Genomic DNA, 15,765 nt, shown 5'->3' with positions numbered 1-15,765 from the left:
ACTAATAACCAACTTCTTTGGAACCTGCAAATCGTCAAGATTTTCTTTATTAAAATGACTAAACCGTTAAAGGATTCCATATCTTAACAAATAAAGGCTCGCAATGTTCTGCAGTTCGTCGTCATTAAATGTGTTTTTATTTTTTTAAAAGGCTTAAAAGTTCCCGATAAAAACATCTGCGCCCAACAACTTAAAACTGGAGGATATTTAAGTATTTTCAGCTGCAGACTAATTTAGTGAGTATTGACAACAACAGGACGGTGTTTAATAAGACTCGACAGGAAGACACGTGACCCGGTTCAACAATGAAGGGCATTGATGCGTTTGCAATCATTTATGGACAACGAGGACGATGGTCCAGGTGTAATTAGGAACACGACGCACCGGGCCATGAAAACACAAGAGCTATCCTTTAAGGCATAAACCAGGCACAGACACCTGTGTCTAGAAATAACATAGAACTAACCTTGTGTGTTTCATGTTATACATTTGAACCAGGCTAAAGCAATATATTCATTAACATGACCCTGGCCTACAATATGAATGCAGCTGCTTGCAGACACATTGGTGGGAACATATGTAAACTTTCACTTTAAGAGCAGCATGTCCGAACTTGCAAAAAAAAAAAAGAAAAAACTTCATATGAAACCTGATATGACACTTGACAGATAGAAAAAAAGAAGAAAAAAAAAGCGACGGGACTCTTGGTGGTACCAGCGTAAACAACCCCCCCCCCCTACCCCCCCGCGTGGGCCCTCCTTTTTGCCCGTTAACAGCCCCACTTCCTCAAACAGCCCCCCCCCCCCCCCCCCCCCCCCCCCCCCCCCCCCTCCACTCCCCGACTAATCCTCTGCCACTGGCCAGGTTTCCTTCTCAGGCAGATTTTCAGGAATTTGTTATTGTGAGCGATACACAGAATTCTCAGCAACTTCGGTTTTCTTCCAGGAACTACGATCCACGGAGCCTGTGCAAACACACACACACACACACACACACACGCTGTGTGCGCATACACATTACTTGGCAACGTACAAGTAAGTGACCCACGCATTAAGAACACAGCAGAGAGGCCTCATTGGTGGGTTGGGGGGGGGCGGACAGGCGGGATTCCGTCCTATGTGTTGTCCACCAATGGGTGCAGGCAGAGTGATAAACACGGTTGTAACAGGATCCTCGCAGCACATTGTGTTCCTTCTCCACAGAGAGAGGAGAGAAGAAAAAAAGAGAGCAACAACTAGCCTCTCCTCTCATCCTGCAAACAGTTAATCCCCTTGTTTATTCTATTCAGAATTTACGGGAACTTACCATCTTTTTCAGGCACAAATATCACACTGGCCTCACCCCCATGTGTGTGCGTGTGTCTTAACATGGAGGCTAAACAACAAAAGGATCAAATAATCATGCTGACTAGAGGAAGTGAGTCATCGAGGCCGGGGACACAACACGAGGAGGTACACACTGTCCTCGTCTTCATAGCGAATGGGGCAAGTGGAGATGAAGTGAACTGCCCTTCCCACAGTGGAGCAGGCGTCCTGGAAAAGCACTAAATATACAAAATTGTTGTTGTTCCAACCAAAATAAGGTTCTTATAAAAAGGAGGTATACAAGTGCACTTCAACAACTTATTGTACTTTAGAAAAGAAAAGAAAAACACATTTTTACAAAAGAAAGTGCGTCTTATGATCCGAAGTATAACGTCCCAGATATATATAACCTCCCCATATTCTTTCATTCAGGCCCTCGTGATCGCCTCCTTAACCTCCAGCCTTTCACTTCAAACCCGAGCCTGTTGAATCTGGTCCGAGAGAGAAAACGGGGGGGGGCAAGGGAGGAAGAGAAGACAGCGAGGGATCGTTTCCGGTCAGAGGGCGTTTGTTTACCGGCCCTGCCGAGGCAGCGTGGCAGGAGAAAGTGTCCTATTACATCCCGGAGTTAACTGGTCAGCTGACCAGGAGGGAAGGGGGGCTCTCCTTTCAACCACAGAGTGCCCCCTCATGCCGCTCCGCTCAGGAGGAACCAAAGCTTCCCCTTTATTACTCAGCAAAGAACTGCAACAACAAGCCCGGGGAGAGCCAGGCAACTTGGAGTCAGTGACAATAGGAAGACCGCGCGAGTGGACCGCAGTCCAATAAAGGGGATCAGACTCCACGCCGCTGGACAGAAATATCGCCCGTGTAGAAATACATATTGTTGTATGAACAATAAGAAGAAGAAGAAGAATGTTGATGGAAAATTAGTCACCCCGTAGTGAGAAACCCACAGAACCCCATGACTCTACTTTATTATACACTCTGCGGTGTGTTTGGGTCTTTCAGCTCGTCGTTTTGGTTTCACAGCCCACAACAGCTCAACATGTCCAATCTCATCAGGCAGCTGTTGCTAGAAGAAAATACATGTTATAAAAAATAAAAAAAGGAGGTCAGAACAACCCACTGTACGCCTGAGCCAAGACTCAAAACATACGGTGTTTCAAACTGGGAGTCCAGAATCTGAAGTTTTCAAAAGCCACGATCGAATTGTCCTGATTTTCAATACAATAATAATATCAATCAATCAATGTGTCATCAAGGCTGTTGCTATGACGCTCGCAGCCAAAAGGTTAGCCGTCATGCCTGAGAGAAAGTATGTCTTCTTACAGCCAAGAAACTGGAAGCATTCCTATGGCGCAGGAATAAGTGGGCTCCACTTCGGGCTCCTGGTTTTTACGTTTGGCATCTGTCATTCAAACCCAACGCAACGGAGCATCTGGCGCCTAAAGAGACGGACAGTTCCTTCAGGGAGGTGGTGGATTATTGGACTTAACTGTTTTTCTTGATTAACCGATTAATCAATTACTCAAGCCTCGTGTCTTATCGTGTCTGACCCAAAAACATTCAGTTTACAATCACGTATGACAAAGAACAGCCTCAAATCTTCACATTTGAAAATCGACTACTCCTTTCGAGCATTTGGATTCACCTTTTCCCCAATGAATACAATGTTTTGGTGTCAGATAAAAAGTAACCAAAAGCTAAAATCTCAAAAAGATTCCACACATCTGAACTATATCTGCATCGCTAAGACTGGGCGTCTTTTTGAAACCCGTACGCACTTTCGGTTTCCTTAATTAGCAGAAAGGTTAAAACAACCAAACCGTTGCAAACCTCTTACAGAACAAGCGGGCAGCGAGTCAACTCCGGCTCGCAGGGCGCATGAGATCCTGAACACATCGCGCTGTATATCTCTCAGAGAATTGGATGGAGTTTGCTCACAGAGGGGGCTGGATTCAATTAGAAATGTTTGTGTCCTTTGTCGAGCGCTGCCATATGGCTGGAGACAGTGCGAGCGCTCTGTGGGGCCCCGCTGCGCCGTGAACAATAGCTCCACCACTTACACACATCGTGCCACCAAGGAGAAGCAGACCCCAGGAAAACCAGCATGCAATTATTATTGTTTTTCCCCCCGCTTCACACAAAAAAAAAAGAAGAAAAAAAAAAAGAGTAATTTATAATCGTGGGAGTGACGCATACACAGTGAGATAAAATGTGATTCTCTTTTTGGCGTCGAGTGTCGGGACTCGAGGCCCCTCGCCGGGCCAACAGTACCTGGTTTTGCCCTTTTCGGCAGGAGGATCCGAGGACGACCTCGAGGGAGGTCTGGGCTTCAGGGTGGACACGGGGGAGCAGTCGGGCACGGGGATGGAGTAAACTCTCTGGACCACCACCTCCACGTCCTGCCCCACAGAACCAGCCTGGCCGAGACCCTCGATAGCTTCCAGGAGAGAAAGGCAACGGCTCGCCGAAACCCCCGGACCTCCAAAACGGCACAGAGAACCGGAGGCAGCAACCTGAGGAGAAGACGGGGGGGGGGGGGGGGGGGGGGGGTCTTTAGTTGCAGCTTTATGCAACATGAACAAACACAGCTGTCCGTTTGTCACTTCTCACCTCAATTGTTTGTATATAGTTCAGTGTCAACACACGTTGTGGTCGTGAGCAGCAAGAACCTCCCTCCCCCCCCCCCCCACCCCCCCCAAAAAATGGCCTTTTCTTTATGCTGCATTAGAAATCTGCTCTATAAAAAAAAAGGAGAGCGCGGCCCGAGTTTTTCCAGAAGTTCATTCGCTGCCATAATTACAGCTGCATGTAAACTTATTGGTTTTCCTTCAGAGACCGAATGCTCCTGTTGCATTGATTACATTTATGAAGATTATTGACACAAAACCTCCTCATGTGTGATAATATAATACATTTTTAAACCCTGAACTGATGACGTCTGTGGCCGCAGCTGAGAGGTAGTTACAGACTACGTGTATAATAACGAGGGTTAACGCAAGTTTGATTGGTGTCTAATATGATCTGTAAGTTTCTGAACACAGTATATATATATATATATATTTATATTTCTACCGACATCAAAGCACACGTACTTGCTCGGCAGCGATCTCCGCCGTGGTCCTGCTTTCCTCCAGCGGTCCAAACGTCTGACACAAAGAACACGGGTTGCATCTTTCTGCTCTGGGAACTGACGCGTCGGCCACTTTGGTTGCGGCGTGAACCTTCTGGCTGAAGTGCGTGTTCAGAATAATGTCACGGCTGAAGCCCTCGATGGAGAGACTTTGCCTGCAAAGAGATGAATTCATTGTAGTTTTTTTTTTTTTTTGGGGAGTCGTTTCGGTGCCGTCTTTTTTTACTCTACCGTGAAATTAAACATATTAAAAACTTTTGTTTTAAAAAGGCGTTGGGCAATGATAAACAGTTTGTGTCTCGATTGCGTTGATAACGGATGCACCGGAGGAGCTTTTACAGAACATTAAATAGAGTATTGCACAAACTTAAGGGGGGTGGGGGGTGGGGGGGGGGGGGGCTGAGAGCTCGAGACTGAATGTCAAACTCAGATAAGCTACCGACCACCTCCACACGTTTCTTTACGAGGTCAAAAACCTGAACATACACAACGGATGCTTTTCGTCCTCTTTAAAAAAAAAAAAAAAAGGTAAAAAGATAACTTTTCTGTATAAGCTTGATTTAAACACTTTCCAAATGTGACATCATGGAAAAAAAAAAAGATTAAAAAAAAAAAAAAAAGTCAGAAACAGACAAAAAAATGTAATTAAAATTAAGGCACAAACGTGACCTGAATTTTGCCAGCTTAGATTTCACTCACCATGAAATCTAAGAAACAGTTCCGGTTTAGTTTCAACTCACTAAAAAAGGTAAATGACACACACACACACACACACACACACACACACACACACACACACACACACAGGTGCCGAGCCTGAGAATCAAACAACCGGAACAATAGATAATTGCAATGGTGAGTTTTGAGTCACGACTTAATTTCTTCCACAAGTGAGTGACACGGATGAATGGTGGGACGATTGGCTTATCACTGACTCAGAGACGAGATCACCGGTGTGCCTGGAACTGACGGGACGTGTCACGGCTCGCCTGAATGAACACGAGAAATTTAAAAAAATAATAATAATATTTGTCCGGAATGTCATAATGATCGTTGACGGCTTCATGCGGGGCGCCGAGTTCAAATTAAATGTATAACATCAGCTTCTCCAAGGTAGTAGTTATTGTTCCTTGACTGCAACTCGGCATACATGTTCATGGCACTGTCTTCATCACACACACACACACACACACACACACACACACACACACACACACACACACACACACACACACACACACACACACACACACACACACACACACACACACACACACACACACACACACACACACACACACACACACACACACACACACACACACACACACACACACACACACACACACACACACACACACACACACACACACACACACAGACACACAGACAGTTGACTCAGCCAGTAATCGTTAAGGCTGTTAAGTAGTCGCATTATCCCACTCAGTTCATTGATTCTGACAGTCAATGAACTGAGTCATTGATTAAGTGAGCTGGTTACACTTCTTATATTATTAAAAAAAAAAAAAAAAATCTTTCTCAACTTTCAAGTTAAAACAAAACAATCAGTTCATAACGCATGATGAAATGTTACACATCAAATTACAGGATCATTAGGGCCACTTAAAAACACCAACAACAGTAAATTACTGTTTACGTGTTGATGAATCAATAATAACGATCGATATAACGTCATTATTAGTCAATGAGTTGACAGTATCCCTTCCGTAACAGTCTAATCTTTAGTTTAAGCTTTACCTATTGTATTTTTAATCGCCGTCCTATTTCTTTATTTTGCCGTCCTGACAAATAAAATACGTTGCGTATTCACTCTTTGATGACTCGGCATGTATCTTTAAGATACGTTTATCAGGCCAACATCTGATTAGAGATCAGTTAGTCATCGAAAGCCATGGAGGGACATAAGTCGAGCGGGAACGCACTGTTCAGAAAAGGTACGTTTATCAGGCCAACATCTGATTCGAGATCAGTTAGTCATTGAAAGCCATAGAGGGACATAAGTCGAGCGGGAACGCACTGTTCAGAACAGGTACAACGCCCGCCCAGGAAGCGTGGCCCCGCCGTGAGACAGGTGAGTGGGCAGCTGTCATCAGACAGGCCCCGTCGTGAGACAGGTGAGTGGGCAGCTGTCATCAGACAGGCCCCGTCGTGAGACAGGTGAGTGGGCAGCTGTCATCAGACAGGTAGCCGAAGTTAAGGCGCGGCCCCGTCTGCTGGCGTCACAGCTCGCGAGTGAATAATCCCCGCAGGTATTTCCGCTCAGGCCTCGGCCCACTCGCAAAGGCGTGGGAGGTGGGAGGAGCCAACAACAACAAAAAAAAACTCGTCACTCTGCAGGAACTGCGGAGGAGGTTCGCCGCTGCTGAGCGTCGTCACAGGAAACCGTGAAGGAATTTTACTAGACGCGCCGATGCTCTGAATTCCGGGTTTTTCCACTTCATGTCACTCTGGAAGTCGGACGTGTGTGCATCTCTTTAGAGAATATGAAGCTTGTCATCACCCAGACTTTGTTTTTTTTTGTTTTTTAATCATCGAGTTAGAATATCGTTTGATTTAAAATGGTCATTTACAAACAAAAGAAAGAGGAGTCGAGGAGGAGAAATGATTCTTTGAAAGAGTAAACGGGGGGTTAATGTTTGGTGTGGGGGGGTTGGGGGCTCTACTCCTCCTTGTGATTTCAGGACAGGAATACAACAGGGGAAGGAGAGGTGCTAAAGCCAGAGGTGCTTTCAAACCACCATGTGTTTTCAATCTCTTTCCTTTGGCTCCCTCCACTCTCTGCTCCAGAAAATAATCCCACTGTGTGTTTTTTTTTCCTTCTTCTTCTTCTTCTTTTTCTCCCCCTGCTTGCTGGAAATGACCTAACGACTGCCAGGAAGAGGAATGCGAAGCATTCCCTGGAGCCGTTCGTGACGTCAGAGCGCCGAGGAGGCCCCTGCGCCGCCGCCAGCCTGGATATTCCAGAGTACACTAAACCTAAACTCCCAACAGCTGGAGTCGACTGCTGCCTCGCTCCGACTCCAAAACAATACACACACACACACACACACACACACACACACACACACACACACACACACACACACACACACACACACACACACACACACACACACACACACACACACACACACACACACACACACACACACACACACACACACACACACACACACACACACACACACACACACACACACACACACACACACACACACACACACACACACACACACACACACCACCCCTCCTAACCTCTCCGCCCTGCCTTCACATCTGGGCCTTTACCATTTTCATACTTAAACCCCAAAAGAATCATCAGTCATACAGAATTCGTGTTCACGGTTCTTCTTCTTTAATGTGTTTGCGTGTTTTATTCCAACGATCAGAATGCCTCCTCAGCGTTATCTCACGAGATCCCGTCACTCTTTTTGTCGTGAGTCAGTCTTGAATTGTGTAATGGAGTCTTTTTTTTTTCTTCTTTTTCTTTTGTTGCGATCGCTTGGCCGAAGAAGGACGATGAAAATCAAAAACAGGAAAGTGCAAGAAACAGATTTGTGTCTTTCTCCCGCCGCTCTATTTGAGACCACATAGTTGCAACGTACGTAGATATATATATATATTTATATATATATATATATATATATATATATATATATATATATATATATATATTATAACCGATCGAATGTATCTTTCAGTCATTGGCTCTAGAGAAACTCGTCATTTTCGTGACAGTAAATCCTTAAACGGTTTGCAATTCATCTTATAAAAAGCAGAAGAACCCCCTAAAGGTGACAAATGGTCCTCATTACTTCACCTCCCAGTCAAAGTCTTCTGCAGCTGGTGCTTAACGTCAGTCACTGTCGGACCCCGATAACTTCCCGGCAGCAGCCAAAATATTCAAATCCGACTGCAGCTAAATGGGATTTTTCATTTAAATACCCCCTTAAAAAGACATTTTAAAGACATCTGAATAACAGGTTTTGTCCACTGAACAACAACAAGTCTGCTACCCTCCGGTCTCAATGCATGTCCACAGGAGGCTTCAGGTTTCCTCATTACACTTTTTGTAAGACAGCATTGGCTCCAAACTGGTTCTGATGTCACAAAACCCTTCTCACATGTTCACGTGTTAAACTCAGATTCAGGGTGAGCACAGAGAAACTTTCCCCTTCAGCAGATGAACCGGTCGACCTCTGCACACACATTATTCTGCACCGTGAAGGTCAAACACCCAGAGTTGGTTGAAGGGGGGGGGGGGGGGGCTTTAAAAGCGTGACTGCATCCTCTCACCATGGCGGGTATATGTGGACGACGTCTCTGGGTGCGGGGATCAGCTGGGCGCCGGTCTCTCTGTTGAACAACACCAGCACATGAGCGCTCCCCTCGGAGGGGGGGTTTCTCTGCTGGTGGGCCTCTCCGGGGGGCCGGTGGTGCTCGCAGAGCACCAGTTGCACGCCGCACTCCTCCTGAACCTGCAGCACCTCCAGCACCAGCACGCCAGGCCTGTCCACTGGAGAGCAGATCAACAACAACACAGATGTTTGAGTGTGCGTGTGTGTGTGTGTGTGTGTGTGTACATGCAAGAGAAAAAGAAAAAAAAGTGCACTCGGGCTCTCACGGACTCTTGCTCTCTGTGGGACTCATTACGCGTTGAGAGAGTAATTTGCTTTTACCATCAGGATAATTTGCACTGAATAGCTAAAAGCTGTTACTGAGTCAGCCTGAGCTTGACAAGAAACACAGCGAATCCCACTGGGTGAGTGTGCAAATGTTTGGAATTTCACTATGGAGCTGACTTTGCTTCTTTTGGCACCGCGCGATGTGGTCGACAGATATAATTAAGGAAAGCAAATTGAGACAATGCCCCGGAGTCGTAAATCAAACTGCGATAAGAGAGCCACTTGGCCGCGTGTCAAATCATTTGCTGTGTAAATTTGATTTGCGTTGAATTGTGAAAATCTCCCTTGACAAAGCACTTCAGTGTCTGCGTGTGTTAACGGACCCTGATACAATAAAAAGACAAAATCATAAAAAAAAGGGATCGCTAGAGAGCCATTAGGTCTTAACATGCATTTGTCCGAGCGTGAAATCGAAGCACTTCATTTGCGCTCCGTGCGTTCAGGTCCCCGATTACAAAATCAGCAGAACAACCGGCGGGGGGCGGTCGGCCAAACCCCCGAGACCGTCCTCGAGTCCTCCTCTCGGCCTAGAATGATCTGCCAAGTTGTGGGCGGGGCCACTTGCGCGAGTGCGTTTATATAACACGCGGAAATTACAGCAAACAACCAAATAAACAGGTGTCATGTAACAGCAGGATGACCTGGTAACCTAGTGTTGTTGTTCAGGAATTTAACAATAAAATCACACAAACCCTCTCCTGAAAGTCAAAACGTCCTGCACTGCAGAGCTGGCCGTCAATGCAACAACCACCTCTACAAACCTCGACACTTTCACCCTCCGTTTAACTCTCTACGCCAATTAAACCAAATCGACTGACCGCGAACTCTAAAAAAGGTGCATCATGTGTTTTTTTGTTTTTTTTCCCCCCACAATCAACCGTCACCTTTAAGCCCGCCGCTTGCGTCCCGTCGTGAAAGGAGACACCCAACGAGAGAACAGACGTGGTTTGGTGAACCGCGAGAAGGAAGAAAAAGAAAAAAAGAACTAGGCGAGCAGTTTCCTGTCACCTACATAGTGTGTTCACAGCGATCAGCTTCTCCATATGATCACACACACACACACACACACACACACACACGCGCGCACGCACACGCACACGCACACGCACACGCACACGCACACGCACACAGACACACACACGGAGGAGGGCATCGTCCCACTCACAAATCAAAGTTCATTGTCAAATATAAATGGTGTGCAGCATCCTGGGTGTAACTGTGGCGAACACAACTGCCCCCCCCCCCCCCCCCCCCCCCCCCCCCCCCCCCCACACACACACACTGTTCCTCATACCTGGCTAACGGAGTTTGGTCAGGCTTTTCAGGTTCCACGAAGCGAGTTTGGCAAAATCACCGCAGCCATAAACTTGAACCTGCTCCAGTAGCACAGGCTAACTTAAGTTAGCTGGATAAGCTTGCAGCTCCCTTCCTCAGAGATCCCATTGATGAAGGAGCGATATTAGTTAGATTAGCCATTTAATGAAAATGCATTCCCATGACTATATATATATATTAAGGATCTTATCAGTGCTGAAGTGCCAACTCCTCAGCAGGAGTCGAATCTGGAGTCTTAGGTCCTCCCCCCGTCTTGACCCACATCAGCCCTCTTTTTGTTTTGTACACCACAACATTATTGTGGATGTTATTAAGGTGGACTCATGAGAAGAATGGAGAGAATCACACACAATTTCTTTTCACTGCTTCAATTGATTGCATTTCTGATTATGACTAATACATACATACATAGTGATCCACCCATACACAGATGCGCGCACACACTTATTCAAACTCCTATATGGTAATCTCCACATACATGTACTGTATACACATATATAGTACATGATACATAAGCGCATACAGTACATATATCCTCATAAGCATCTATTCATTCGTATCAATTAGATACTCTTCGGGCTTGTTTTTATCTACTTATTCTGAAAGAGTTGAGCTAATTATTATTCGCTAGCGAGATCTCATTGGACGATGTATTCCACGAAGCCGACTGCAACATGTAAATAAATATAAATCTGATTGATTGGGGTGATGAGGCACTTAAAAATTAGCCTATACATTTTCCCAACACTTCCTTAACTTGGCCCTGGTTTGTGTTAATCACCTGTTGTTGTTGTTGTTGTTGTTGTTGTGGTGTCAGAGATGGACTGGTGCCTCCAGAAGCCGACGGCTGACCTCTGTCTGCACTGGAGTCGATTCAGCCTCTCGGCGAGACCTCCACTACAAAAAAAAACCAAACCAACAATAGATGAAGTCGCTTGATGAACTCACGCGGCGTCGGAAAACAAAACGCACGTGCAGAACGGTTTATCTCAAGGAAAATTGATTTTCTGACGCAAAACGCAAGCTGTCGAAGACGACAGATAAGCCATCTGTCAGATTCGGTGGGCTCGGAGATGGCAGTGACATTCAACGCCCACATTGTGACACCAGGTGTCCCTTTCATCACCCGTTCTGCCGTGGAAACGTTGATGTGTGGCAGCGAGCGATATGGCTACACACACACACACACACACACAAATGTAAAGTAGGGAGGATTGTTCTGGTCAGTACAATACTGACCTTACTAAGCAGCCATCAGCTAAACATGACCCATTGTCATTAAAAGATTATGCGTTTATAGGATAATTTCTTTATTCATAGCGAGCTGCTGACACAACTTCATGTTACAGGATGTCTCACACACACACACACACACGCACACACACACACACACACACTGTAGTGAGCAGATTAAATAGGGAGGAGACAATTATCGTATGGGGATCAGCAGATAATTTAGACTCACGGGACAATTGGTACGCCTCTTAATGTGTTTGTTTTTTTTCTTCATAAAAACATGAACGACAAGTCAAACCTTTGAAATTTCCTTTTCTTTTTGGCCGAGTCCTCCGGTGTCACGGACGGCCTGGTGGTCTGCGGTTTCTGAGGAGTCTGGAGCATCGCCTGAGCGGACCTGACCCAGTCACTCACTGACCTCTTGCTGACCTCGCCAGTTTGCGGAGGAGAGCCCGGTCGGCTCGAGGTCGTCGTGACGTCAACGTTCTCGCCCTCAGACGCGTAGCCTGAGATCTCTAACTCTGTCATCTAGGGAAAAGAGTAAGAATGATTTTTTTGTTATTAAATTGACCTTAAAATAAAAATATTCAATTTTGAAACAGCTCATGCTTGATTTAATTTAAAAAAGGTTTTACGGTATTAAATTCCAGATAAAGTACCACTACACAGGAGGGGGATAATAGATATTCATAATAATGAGTCATTACAGATTAAATCAAATCAATAAACTCAATCATACAGTGGGTGGATATGGTACAATGATACACTGTCAGGCTGATGAACTCACAAGATAGGGCTTGAAGCTTTTTTTTTTTTTTTTTTAATGCTCACTACACCTGAGGGAAGCAGTTCTCATGGAAAAATTCACGAGAAAACCAGAGTTCCTGTCATGTGCAGACAAGACCCAGCATACCAGGCTCCGCCAGCCAACGCGCTGCTGTCCTATTTGAATCAACTTGACCCTGCTAGGCGCCGTGCCAGCAAACGTCACACTCTTAACCAGCCACAGAGAGAAAGGAACACTATGTCCCTGGCCCCGGCTCAAAAATGTTTTCACCCGGCACTGAAAGCATTGTAAGTACACAGGCTCTGCGCGGCGGCTTAAGACTTGCATGTTTCTCTGAACAAACAGTAGTAAAAAAATATGTTTATAGTCCCGCTCTGTTGACACGGTGTGCCCCCCTCCCCCCCGGGTCTAGCAACGGGTGCTCTGGTGCAGTCGAGGAGGTCGGTGACCCTTTGAGCGACCGGCGTGGACACGCTTCATCTGGGAAGCGGCCATCCTCTTCGGCCTTGAGATGCAAAAAAAAAAAAAAAAGCCCTCACAGCTCCGCCTATCCACTTTCAGCGCTAGTACAATAACACAGAAATCTGGCAGGCATACGTGGAGTGAGTCAGCCGTACATTTATCTGGAGTTAGAAACTTGGACTTGGACTGGGATGGTCCTCTTCTGTATCCTGTTAGATCCGGTTTTATATGAAATTGGCAGTGTGTAAGCAAGCTCTCTCCGAGCAGCAAAAGAAAACCAAACTAGTGGTAACTGCGGTAATTAAATATAAATATCTACCTTTTTTTTTTTTTTTTTTTAATGCAACGTTGCTAAACAAAACGCTAGCGACTATTTTTATGCCTTGCTGACATATTTATAATTTATCGAAAGTCAACCTTTATTTATTTTACAATACTTTTTTTTTTTGCAGCATCCTGGTCCGATTGTAAATAGTTAAAAAAAAGAACTAGATAATTTAAATTAGATACCCAAACGTTATTCCTATAACACGCCATGTAACCATGTCTGAAAAGCGAGGACCCCCTCTGTCTCCCCAGGAGGCCTCTGACCACAAGCCTCCAGTTAGGTGATCTCGAGTCTCGTTCAACGAGAGCTGATAGCAGCACATTAAACTGTGACAAGAGGAAGTAGCTGGGTCTGTGTGTGGGGGGCTGGGAGGGATGTTAATCTGCTTCCTCTCCACATAACAGCCTGCAAAAACTCAAAAGATATTCATCACAGGATACTTGTGACTTAACTACACCTTCATTTTGTAATCATTAGCGGGCACAGATTCAATCGATTACAGGCTTCAAATCATCGCCAACAAAAAAAACGCATCGCCGCAGTAATGTGGCCACATCCAGTGGATCAATTACACGTGGTACCATTACACGCTGTGTGTGTGTGTGTGTGTGTGGTTGAACCCGAGCACAACACCTCCACCGCTCCTTGTCCATTCTGCCCTGCCTTTAACTAACACTGATCCCGAGTGGCTCCTGAGTCAAAGTCTCCACGGCGTACAGGAGGGCCAACGAACGACCGACTACGACCATAACTCAAAAGATAATTAGTCGAAAGAAATAGTGCACGCGTCGCATTACGGTGCGTTTTCAGGATTGGCTTTCTTGAGACATTAATCTGCCGTTTACTTATTTTCTATTCATATTCAGTGAGCAGTGGAAAAAATGGCCAGAGCCCAAGTTGACATCATTGAATGACTTTGTTTTGGTCTTAAGAACAGTCAAAAACCCACTAAAATATTGAAATCTCTTTAATGCAACATTAAAAAGGCTCTAAAGCCCAATCAAATATCTGGAGAACATTAAAAAAGACTCAAGTCAATAAAAGTTAATTCATTTTCCATCTATTGATCGCGGTGTTTTGGTTTCCATCAATAACACCACGATTGAAAAGAGGATAAAAAGCATCCATTGTCCTCACTAGAGTGACATGCATTCCTATCCGTTTTAACACGTGCTTGTGGATATGAGGCAGCTTCTCCCTCCGCGCTCAGACTTTATTGCTGCCTCAGCTTGTGAACTTTGACAGTTTGGATTCTGACCTAAAACACAAGTTTTTTTTGCTCTGCTGGTTCGAGACCCCCCTCAGAAAGAGAGGCGGAGACCGCAACGCTCCACCTAGTGGTGCACCGGCTACACGTACAATCAAATAATGACTCAAAACCAGAGTAAAAACATATTAACGCCAAGTATTCTTTTTAAAATGATACAGACAGAGAGAGAGATGCAAGCCAGGTTTAAAACACTCAGTGGGAAGAACATCATCTGGTGTGTCACTGTGCTTTAGGGAAAGTACCGACGCTTGTGGCACCACTTCTAAGATAACGGAGTGCACTGGCAGTCAACTTAACACTTTTAATTAGAAACAGACTGGACTCAACAAAAAAAAAAAGGTACGCAGGGTTTATGTGGGTGTGTGGCGCCACCTAGTGTTCATTAAGACACATCAACCAGGAGAAAATGACCGCTGAATGGCGCTCATGGACAACGGTGCATCGTTGGGAGTGTAACACACAGTGTCGGAATAAGAAGAGTTCACTCACATTTATAGGTCGAAGAGGAAAATCTTCTGGTTTTTCATCAAAACACTCCGATTCACAGTCAGAGATTTGTTGCCCGCTGTCCTTTTCTTCCTCGAATTCATCCAGATCGCTGTCTGTGTCAATAACAGGAAGGTCCTCTAAAAAATAATAAATAAATAAATAAAGCAATGAATGAAAACAAGAATCATATCTCAAGTTCTACTTACTAGCCTTTTTCTCTAACTTTCAACATCTCACAGCAGTGACGAAAATTCCTCAGCTATATGTTCTCATATTTTTGTATTAAAGTGACTAAAGACCATAATTGTTTTACTTGGTCTGGTATTGAGGGAGACACAATGTAATCCTTTGGGGCAACTCCTAAGCCTTAATTTACATCCAATAAAAGAAGTTATTTAGAAAGGATTTTAATTTTTTGTTTTATCTTTTGCCAGTCAGTTTGTTTTTGTGTCATGTGACTTGTTGCCGGAAGACAAGGTGGAAACTTGAGTGAGAGTCTGAGAAAGGAGTGCCGGTGTTGTCAGTTTGGTGTGTTGGAGAACAGAAACATTGCCGTCCCCATTAAAACACTCAGACACAAAAACATTGAAAAATACCAAAGTCACCGTTTAAAAAAGGAATAATTCAACATTTTAAGAAATTCACTTTTATTTTCTCTATTATTTTTATTTTATTGTATATATTGTAAACATGCTTGCTGCTGATACAA

General features: G+C 44.9%; 1 protein-coding gene across 5 annotated transcripts in view; it reads right to left on the bottom strand.

The window, feature by feature from the left end:
* Window positions 1-15,765, bottom strand: part of spidr (scaffold protein involved in DNA repair) — a 28,142-nt gene that overhangs the window by 10,181 nt on the left and 2,196 nt on the right. For 4 of the 5 annotated variants that reach the window (XR_004611358.1, XM_034556153.1, XM_034556155.1 and 1 more), the window contains 6 exons: window positions 15,057-15,193; window positions 12,019-12,248; window positions 11,266-11,381; window positions 8,761-8,980; window positions 4,406-4,598; window positions 3,585-3,826 (listed from right to left, as the gene is read on the bottom strand). Coding sequence is in view for 4 of the 5 variants with exons in the window: in XM_034556153.1 (XP_034412044.1) it covers window positions 3,585-3,826; window positions 4,406-4,598; window positions 8,761-8,980; window positions 11,266-11,381; window positions 12,019-12,248; window positions 15,057-15,193 (1,138 nt within the window). In the remaining variant the exon portion in view is untranslated. Of the gene's footprint in view, window positions 1-3,584; window positions 3,827-4,405; window positions 4,599-8,760; window positions 8,984-11,265; window positions 11,382-12,018; window positions 12,249-15,056; window positions 15,194-15,765 lie in introns of all 5 variants that reach the window. The other variant, XM_034556154.1, reaches the window with a different exon arrangement.

This window comes from Cyclopterus lumpus, chromosome 17 (genome assembly GCF_009769545.1).
Source record: "Cyclopterus lumpus isolate fCycLum1 chromosome 17, fCycLum1.pri, whole genome shotgun sequence".
NCBI lineage: Eukaryota > Metazoa > Chordata > Actinopteri > Perciformes > Cyclopteridae > Cyclopterus > Cyclopterus lumpus.
This window is presented reverse-complemented; position numbering and strand designations above follow the sequence as displayed.